General features: G+C 34.6%; 1 protein-coding gene across 1 annotated transcript; it reads right to left on the bottom strand.

Annotated features, from left to right (window-relative positions):
- Positions 1-509: 509 nt before the first annotated feature.
- On the bottom strand, positions 510-5819 carry LOC141617282 (putative beta-glucosidase 41). The gene is made up of 13 exons (XM_074434464.1): positions 5594-5819; positions 5417-5483; positions 5145-5203; positions 3522-3597; positions 3329-3400; positions 3100-3187; positions 2600-2855; positions 2398-2513; positions 2097-2320; positions 1972-2003; positions 1765-1867; positions 1072-1174; positions 510-950 (listed from the first exon to the last, which is right to left on the bottom strand). Exons 1-13 carry the CDS (start codon positions 5735-5737, stop codon positions 752-754), a joined length of 1539 nt encoding a protein of 512 aa, XP_074290565.1. The 5' UTR covers positions 5738-5819; the 3' UTR covers positions 510-751.
- Between the last annotated feature and the right edge of the window lie 4032 nt (positions 5820-9851).

The following is a 9851-nucleotide window of genomic DNA, read 5'->3' as shown; positions in this document are numbered from 1 at the left end:
GATAGGATGCTAGACTTTCACTTCGATTGACCCTTTTTATACTATTACGGGAAACCACCTGATGGATTATAAGAAGATTAGCAATACCCAGAAATTATATATAGGGTTTCCAACTTTTTATTGTGCTGTATAGTTTGTGTTCGGAAACATCACAATAAAAGATGCAAATTGCATAGTAGTTGCGAAGACGGTACAAACTGCATAGTAGTTGCGAAGACGTTGTTTCTCCTGCTGCCTGGTAGTCCATCTGCAAATTGTAGAATATGTGATCCGTCATCTGCTCCCAAGGGTCGCGAGTCCCGACTATACAACTGTATAGTAGTTGCGAAGACATGCCACAAACGAGAGCCCAACTCCTCCAGTGGATTAACTCGAAAAGATATGTAACTTTTTGAAAAGCTGATAAGACACTCATTACAGCACAAAGAAATCAGAAGTCCGGAAGATGCTATAGCCCGCGACAAAATTTTAACATAGAGAAACCTGATATTGGTGACTCAATTTCACAGTAAGCAGAATGGGAGTGCCTCCTACCAGATCTCTGTGTTATTGTGTATAGTTAGTTACAATTTACAAATGTACATTCTGTTACAATTACTTGCCACTTTCGGGTCTACATTCAGTCATCATGACGGTATATCACTGCCTGATGCATCATCTTAATATTGATGCCCATGACAGTATCTCTATCCTCACCATTTTTACAGTCATACACGGCCGACAGAAAAGAGAAAAAGAAAGGAAATGTAGATCATGATTCTTTATGAAGACTATCATCATCGAACCTAAGAAAGCTTGTAAACCAATTAGCTGAGCTCTTGGGAATTCGGGTAAGATTGTTATTGTAATCTACATAATAGAGTCCAAATCTGACAGAATAACCGAAATTCCACTCCCAGTTATCTAGCAATGACCATGCGAAGTATCCACGCACATCACACCCATCTTGCCTGTATATTGAACTCAAATTAGCCCATCTTTTAGTAAAACTTATATGGAGTAATTTACAGCCCTGTTCCTGATTTCAGAAGTTACAAGTGACCTATAATCTTCAAACATGATAGGTTTTACCTTATGGCAGCCGACAAGTTGGATAGGTAGTCCCTATGAAACTCAATCCTCCTATTATCTTGCAATGCTTCCTTCAAAGCTATACTTGACTTTTCGTCCATGCCTGCAAAGAAGTTATTCTTTTGTTAGTTTAAACTTTTGATGGTCGGCAAATGTTGAGCGAGACAGCCCTACTACAGTAATGACAAACATTACCACCGTCCCTCAAAGGTTCCCTCAAACGGTGAGGTAAAAGGAGACGGATGTACGCAACGGTTATCCTATGTTAACAACTAAAGGTCGCTTTCAGATTAACCATACTGCAAATTGCATCAACAACGGTTACCCTTGTTAACAACTGGATGTTGCTTTCAGATTAACGATACTGAAAATTGCATCGAGACTTGCATCTACTGACTACCAATGTACAATAAAAAATTAAAAAGAGCCACGGCCACTTTGAAGAGCCTTTTACTTTAATTCCATCATTACTCGGAACCAAAAGGTACCGAATCTTTAGCTCCACAAGAAATGGAGTGAGACGAGATTCAATTTTAATGGTTTAGGTGCCTTTTAGCTTTGAATATTAAAGAGCTCAATTCCATACATCATACAATTTTACAATAGGACAGAAGACCATCATGAACAAAATTTAATATTAGAGGCAAACAATGAAATATAAATCATATACTCATATAGTTTATTCTAAGTTACCATTTTCAGTAATGAAGACCGGTGGGTTGCCATATGTTTCGCGAATATAATTTGATAAAGACCGGATCCCCCAAGGCACGATGTGTAACCAGCTCGAACCAGCCTAGTGAAACAAAGATTACAAGTTCAGCAACTAATCTCGTGGTGAATTCAAACAAAAAATGACAATAAAAGTGGTCGGAATTCTGAAGTATGTTTGCCTTTTACCTTTTCCCCAATTGCTTTTCCAAACCTATAAGCTGTATTAATAAAAAGGTAACAAACAAAGTGTCAATATTAAATATGTGCTAGGAACATAAAACAAGAGATGGAAGTTTGAAAGGATCTCTTACGGGAGGTAATGATAGCAGCATCAGTTGATGCATCCTGGAGTATAAATTTTCTGAAGCGAGTTCTATCATTTCGAGCATATACTGTTGTGTAATGGTTAACACCAACAAAATCCAGTGAGCCTGTTAGCAGCTTTGCTATTTTAGGTGTGATATCAGGAAGCCTGCTTCCGACGAGTTCTTGCATTGATTTTGGGTATTTTCCAAGGAATAGTGGATCAAGGAACCTGATTAATTTACTTCATATTGTCAAATGACATTCGAAACACAATTGAGGGATTTTTTTCCTTAAGCAGGTAATTACCATCCAAGAGAGAAATCAATTGCTCTTTGGGCTGCATCTAGATCCTCTTGTTTATCAGTTACTGGTTTAAACCATTTTGAATCTACTGCAATCCCAATAAATCCCTCTTGTTCCTCCTAAATGATTGAACAAAACATTCCAGTGGGTTATTTCATGAATTCTAGTGAAAAATAATATATTTTACTCTATTAAAGAAATTTACCTTGTAATTTTTCTGGTAAATATGGTACACAGCAGCATGAGACTGTAGAATATTATGAGCTACTATGTAAGGTTCAGTAGAGGATTTTCCTTTTTTACAGATTAAATGACCGACAATTGAGCATCTCCCTGGAGCCTGGACACCTAAATCATAGCCTTGGATACAATAACCACGAGGCTCGTTGAAAGTGATCCAGTATTTCACTCTATCTCCAAAAGCTTTAAAGCAGGTTGATGCATAGTTCTCGAAGTCTTCTCTGTAAATACATGACGTTTGTAATTCAATCAAGGACACTGTAGCTTGTCACAGTTTTACTTGTACTTGTAAGGTTTACAGAGCGCAACAACGACGACAAAATTACTGATAGTAAATAATAACAACTAAAATGATGATGATCATGATTCTGATGATTCTGACAATGATATTAGCACATGATAGAAATTTCATGTCCTATATATGATGCTCGTATGTTTAATTTCCAAGTATTTTATGATACTTACATAACTTGACTGCTCAACCATCCTTCATAGCGGTCTTCGAGAGCCTGTGGAAGATCCCAATGATATAAGGTCACATAGGGCTGAATTCCTGATTTGAAAAAAAAAAAAAAAAATAGTTAATACCTTTGATTCTTCTCTTTAAGTCATCACTATATAGACTAAGATGTTTTCTACAAGTGCGGAGTATAATTCGTACAATGTATGCATATGAACGTAAAGTCTAACTCACCTTTCTCAAGTAAAGCATCAATGAGATTATTGTAGTAACTTATTCCTTCTGGATTTGGTTCTCCTGTACCATCTGTGATGTAAAACCACAATACGAAACAACTATCAGCTCATTTTTTCCCTTTTCGAGTACGAAGGAACATCAATTAATTGAAACAAAGAAAACATTTTTTAGGAAGAAAATAAAGTCTTACTTGGAAAAATTCTTGGCCAAGATATTGAGAATCTGTAAGCATCCATTCCCATATCCTTCATCAATTGTATGTCACTCTGATTTTCCAGTCATTAAAAAGAGGTAAAAATTACAAGTAAACTAGTCACTTTCTAGAGGTCACAAAACATTGTGGGTGCTAAAACCATTTTTAACGAACTGATCTTATTTATATCCGTCACAAGCTTGTGACGGATATTGCCGTCTTCAATGAGATTTTGTGTTTATATCGTACCACGACTTTAGAGAATCCACATTCTTTTTTGTTACTCCGACTAACCATACACATGACGCCTAATGTGTTAAACACGATACTAATTAAAGGAAAACACTCAAAACATCAATACATGTTTAATTCTCTCAGTTATAAATTGTCACGTCAAACAATCAAATATTAGGGGGAAAACCACACACATGAACTTTGGCGGTATCACGGTCTCAATAGAATGGAATACAAAATGTAACATCAAGTACTCCCTCCTATTCCAGATAACCGTCTCATTTTGAATATGACACAAGAATTAAGAAAGTGCGTTTAGACCACACAAAACGGACATTGGGATAGTTATGTGAATAGAACGAAATGAAATTGAATTTGGACCACACAACACTTACCAAAAATGAACAATGGGACATTATTGTGAATTGACGGAAATGGACAATGGGACGGTTATCTGGAATAGGAGGGAGTATGTTATATGACGGACGATCCTTTGGTTAAGCAAACAGACTACTTGATTTGGAGTCAAAATTATAATATTATTACTTGGTACTTATAGCAACCACTTTTAATAGTAATTTATTAGCAACTAGTTGTTCATTTCAAGTCACAATCTGGCAACTAGTCATGCTTACACGTTCAAAGATAAGTACTTTAAATAAATATCTGACACTAGTTCCTTGTCATAAAAGAGATATCTCAAACTAAGTAGTAGTATAAACAACAATAATCTAATAGTGGCGGAATAACGGGTTAGCAACGCGACTATCTCACCTATCTAATACAATAATGTAAACTGAAAAAATATCTAAAAAAATTTAACTAAAAGTTTAAAAAATATCATTGCTTAGGGGAGTACCGTGACCGTCCTACTGGTCCCCTTTGTTCCGCCACTGATTATAAACCCGGCTTAACTTCGAATCAACTCCGCCACTAGTTTAGTTGATAAGATCATTATACGGAGTATATTGATTAATTAATAGGCTTATCCAACTAGCTTAACAATCAGAATTTAATATTCCTTTGATAATACATTAATAGTAAAGACTATTTTTATTCCTAGACTCGATTTAAACTCTCAAATTTTTTCCATTTTATTTCTAAAAAATCTTCATAAAAATTCACTAATCATTACTCTCTCTCTCTCGAGGTCAGACTCACAATTCCATGTCCGAACATCAAAATTCGTCTTTGTAGCTCCCTTTACATCAAAACAAGAAAAACTCTTCTATTTTATCCCAAGTCCGATGTTTAGACTCGACTTGAGGCGTGGGATAAAGTCAGCCTAATATTTAATTTGATTGCGTAGATAAACCGAACATAATCAAAGGCGGAAATTGAAGTTACAAGGATAAAAAAAAAAATCCGAAAAGAGGCCAAAATTACCTCAAACCTATGGTATTGATCAACAGCTACATCCGCATTGCTAAAATCCAATATTCTTCCTACAAAATAGTCAATAAAGTGTGACTGAAATATTCAGTAATTACTAAAAAAAAGGGGGAAAAATGGTTAAATCTTCAATAACATGCATGTCATGAAACTGAAATTAGTTACTCCCACAGTTCCAGTCAATTATTTACCTTCTCATTCCTAGTGACGGTATTTTAATCAAAAGTAAACAAATGGCCGGACGGAGAGAGTAGGAAAAAAAAAACCTGGTAATCTTGAGAAACGGTCCCATATGCTTTCTCCTCTATTCCCTTCATTTACAGCTCCTTCAAACTGATTATCATCCATACCATCAATTAGATGGAGAGAAAATACCGTCTCATGGTACGAGACGTCGTATTCTAGAAATTGTGATAATTAAAAATGGAGAGAAAAGAAAGAACCTGGAAAGCAGAGGAAGCAGTGCCAAAGACAAAGGCATCTGGGAAATTACTTCTGCTAATCTCAGCTGATGATTTAGTTGCTGCCCAGATTAAGAAAATTAAGTTTATGAGCAGAAAAGTATATACATTTCTTACAGATTTCATTTTTTAAATTTTATTTGGTTTTGATATATAAATAAATATGAATGTGTTAGTTTGGTGGTGGGTTTATATATGTAATGGTAGATACAAGTAAGATGTTTTTTAATGTTTGTGTTTGCTTTGCTTTCAAGATGAAGTTTTCCAAATAAAGAAAAAGAAAAGGATGGAAACATAATTAAAGGTGTTTTGGAGTATATCTTAATTAATTAATTAATTAAAGGGTGTCTTTGTTGTACTCTCTCCGTTTCCATCAATAGTTATCTATTATTTTTGACACAAAGATTAATAAAATAAGTATGGATGAATTTGGATCACACAAATTACTTAACCTCACATGCACATGAAAAATGACCCATAAAATATTACAAATTATGAAAATAGATAATTATTTAATGATACACCCAAAAATAAAAATAGATAACTATTAAGCGAGACGGAGGGAGTATGAAAAAGGGGCGAGAGGTTTGATTCCTAGTAAATTCAGAAACACAAATTCTACAATAATATTCATCATAACTTATTTGTGTTATTTGTGACTCTTTAGACATTTTAATTTTTGCCTTATATATGCGGTGACACTTTTAATTCGTGTTGTGGGAGAGACTTATTGATTCAGAATTTAGGTCGACCGACGAGTAGTGATTTGTAGTGACTGTGTGCGACCGAGTGTGTTTCAGACTTTCAGTGGTGCACGTTATGTATGTTGTAGAGTATGGTCTACGGGGTGCTCTATACTCTATTAAGATAGAGATTATATGGTGAGTACATTAGACCATACCCAAGCAAGGTCAATTGGTAGGTCATGACCTTGCTTGGTCATGCTAATGACATAATTAAGCAAGTATAATTGATGACCTTTGATGGTTAATTGGTGACCTTTTACATTACAAGGTCAATTTGTGACTTTTGTTGAGCAAATTGACCACCTTGATGACCTTCAAGGTGGATACTTTTTATTGGTTGAACAATAAAAAAATAATAAATAAAAGTATATAATATGATAGTGGGGTATGATTGGGAATGTTGTGAAGTGGTAAATGATAGGGTTGATGACCTAGGTCGCGACCTTCTGCTTGGGAGGGTGAAAATGAATCAAGGTTAATAAGGTGGAATTAAGAGTAAAATCGGGTCGTGACCTAGTTAGCGTGACCACTGCTTGGGGATGGTCTTAGGGAGAAAGTAGTATTGGTGCCTGGCTTCGGTTATTATTAATTTTTTTTTTCATAAAATAAAATTATTTAAAGTTGCATAACTCATAAATTTATCATTAATATATAATATTTTTTTATGACATATTCTGAAATTACGATAAAATAAATTTTGAGACAAATTCACTACTCCCCTATTAATATTTTGAGTAATTCTACCGTTCTCCCACACAAACACAATCCACCCAATTGGAATATTATAATGGCTTGTGTATGAGGAGTAACATCCTCCGGAAGGACGGTATAATTTTTGTAATATTTTACTCTTATTAATGAAACAATAGTAATATCATTTCACTACTTGACGGTAATCATTGTTACTTTCACTACTCCCGCCGTAATTATTGTTACTGTTACTACTGCCGCATTAATATTGATAATTTCACTACTCTCGCCGTAATTATTCTTACTTTCACTATTGCCGCATTAATATTGATTATTTCATTACTCTCATTGTTGTTTCTACCACTTTCACTAATCTCGCTAATAATATTGTTACTTTTACTATTCAAATGAGTGATTACTATCATATAACTATATCCAATGTTACTACAATTTTTTTCTTTACTGACGAAATTACTTTTACTACTTAGGCATGCAATTTTAAGAAGATTATATATTTATATAAATATATTACATATATGCATTAAATCAAATCGAAAGAATTACGCAATCAATCAATACTATATATTAATTTCAGAAACCAAGTGACTTCAATGCAATTAAATAAATCTATACAAGTTAATTATACTGAGATGAGTAAAATGTGTACTGCGTAAATCAACACCCAAAATATATAATATTCCATAATTATTTTGATTTGTAATTTAATTAGTATATAATAATAATTGCTCTTAAATAATATTCTAATCTAATATTTCAGTTTTATTTAAATATATATAACTCTAATACAACTGGATAATCAACTAATATGATAATAACTACCCATGTGAGTAGTAAAAGCAACATTTATAGAAACGAGAGTAGTGAAAGTCATACTAGCATCAACGAGAGTCGTAAAATTAACAATAATGAATGCGGGAGCAGTGAAAGAAAAAATAATGACGGCGGGAGAAGTGAAAGTAATAATAGTCACAACACATGTAATGAAAGTAACAGTAGAAACAACGGAGGGACTGTGAAAAATTAACTAACAATTCGATTTTTGAAAAATATTAATTTATTTAAATATATATGAATCTGAGAAAACTAACGGGTTAACCGTAAAAATAACATGAGTAGTTAAAGAAACAACAGTAACCGAAGAAGTAGTGAACGTAATAGTATTAACCGGGGATGTAGTGAAAGTAGACCTGGCAAATCGGGTCAACGAGTCGGGTTCGGGTCGGGCCAATTCGGGTCGGGTCATTTCGTGTTTCTAAAATATTCGGGTTAGTTCGGGTCAGGTCGGAACATTTCGGGCTTACGGGTCTGTTTCGGGTTTGTTGGTCGGGTTGTTTCGGGTCAAGCGGATCGGGTAATTTCGGGTCGGGTCATTTTCGGGTAAATGATTAAGAAGGAAAAAAGCATTTCAAGTCTTTTGGGGCCAATTAAAGTTATGTTTTGTCGGATCATTTTCGGCTGGATAGTTTCGGGTCGGGTCATTTCGAGTCGGGTTAATACGGGTCTATGAAAGCTCTGGTCATTTTCGGTTGGGTCGGGTTAATTCGGGTTTCGGGTGTCATTCGGGTGCGACATTTCGGGTCAATTTCGGGTCTCGGGTAAGCCTTTTCGGGTCTGAAGAAACCCAATTTGATTAAGTTAGTGTTGATGATGCCTTAAGACAAATTAATCTCATTTGTTATTTAATTGTGTGCCTCTTAAGTTTAACCATGTAGAATGAAGCTCCAATTGTCAATTCAAGATTATCAAGAATGTCATCATGAAGATCAAAGATGAAGATTGTCATTAGTGCTAATGTCATGTGTTGTAAGGTGATCGTTTAACACGAATTTACGTTTAGGTGCAAAAACAACAGTTGAGTCAACAGTTAATTAAGGCTCGTCTTTGAAATAAATATTTCGAAAATATTTGAATCTTTGTTAAAGTGCTTTCAATGTTCACAAATATTTTCTGGAAATATTTTGAAGTCTTTTAAAGAAAATTGAGCTTTCAATGACTTGATAAGATGTTTGCTTGCATAATAAGACACTTACTATAAATGGGTTGTTTGCTTTTACATTTATGGAAATATTTATGGTTCCCATAAATACAACAATTTATGCTTGTTTCTTGTTGAAAAACCCAGCCTGTTTTTGTGTGTGTGCACAATCTGATTTCTTGCAATCTTAGGCACCGATTTCTTGAGAAAGAATACTCGGTTGCTTGTAGAGAAATTCGGATGGCTTGTGCATGTTGCCCAAGCAAACTACTTACAATATTTTAATCACTTGTGCTTATGAGTGTAAGATATTTTAATGTAAAGTATAATACTTGAACATTATAAATAGCTTGCTTAATTCATTTTTACAAGTGTGCAACAAACGAGTTTTAAACTGAAAAAGACTTAAGCTTTCAATCGAGTAAATTAATTTTGCAAAACCGTTTATCATTTCAAAATCTTTGAATCTTTTGCAAGTTTGTTTATTTATCTTTTGAGTCTTTTACTTGAGTTTGTTGTTGCACCTAGTCGTTTTAGTCGTGTTCAAGGATCCCGTGTTTTGTACTTAAACTTTATCTCCTCCGTTCAATTGAGTGAACAACATTGAGATAAGTGGTCTTGTAATAAACGGGTAGAACCAAAGTCTTAGGATAGAGTTATCCTTAAGCATGAAGTCTTCGAAGCGGAGTAGCTTTTGAGCATGAAGTCTTTCGGCAGAGTAGCCCAAAGCAAAAGTCTTATTGCGGAGTAGCTTTAAGCAAGGAGTCTTTCGGCGGAGTAGCCCAAAGCAAAAGTCTTGGAAGTGGAG

Source organism: Silene latifolia, chromosome X, assembly GCF_048544455.1.
Source record: "Silene latifolia isolate original U9 population chromosome X, ASM4854445v1, whole genome shotgun sequence".
Taxonomy (NCBI): domain Eukaryota; kingdom Viridiplantae; phylum Streptophyta; class Magnoliopsida; order Caryophyllales; family Caryophyllaceae; genus Silene; species Silene latifolia.
The sequence above is the reverse complement of the archived record's forward strand: the minus strand, read 5'-3'. Positions and strand labels throughout refer to the sequence as shown.

Coding starts and splice junctions, on each gene's coding strand:
- LOC141617282 (XM_074434464.1), bottom strand. CDS start 5,737: ATGAAATCTGTAAGAAATGTATATACTTTTCTGCTCATAAACTTAATT. Junction 2,514..2,599: donor TTTACCAGAAAAATTACAAG/GTAAATTTCTTT, acceptor TCAATCATTTAG/GAGGAACAAGAGGGATTTAT. Junction 2,321..2,397: donor ATTGATTTCTCTCTTGGATG/GTAATTACCTGC, acceptor TAAATTAATCAG/GTTCCTTGATCCACTATTCC.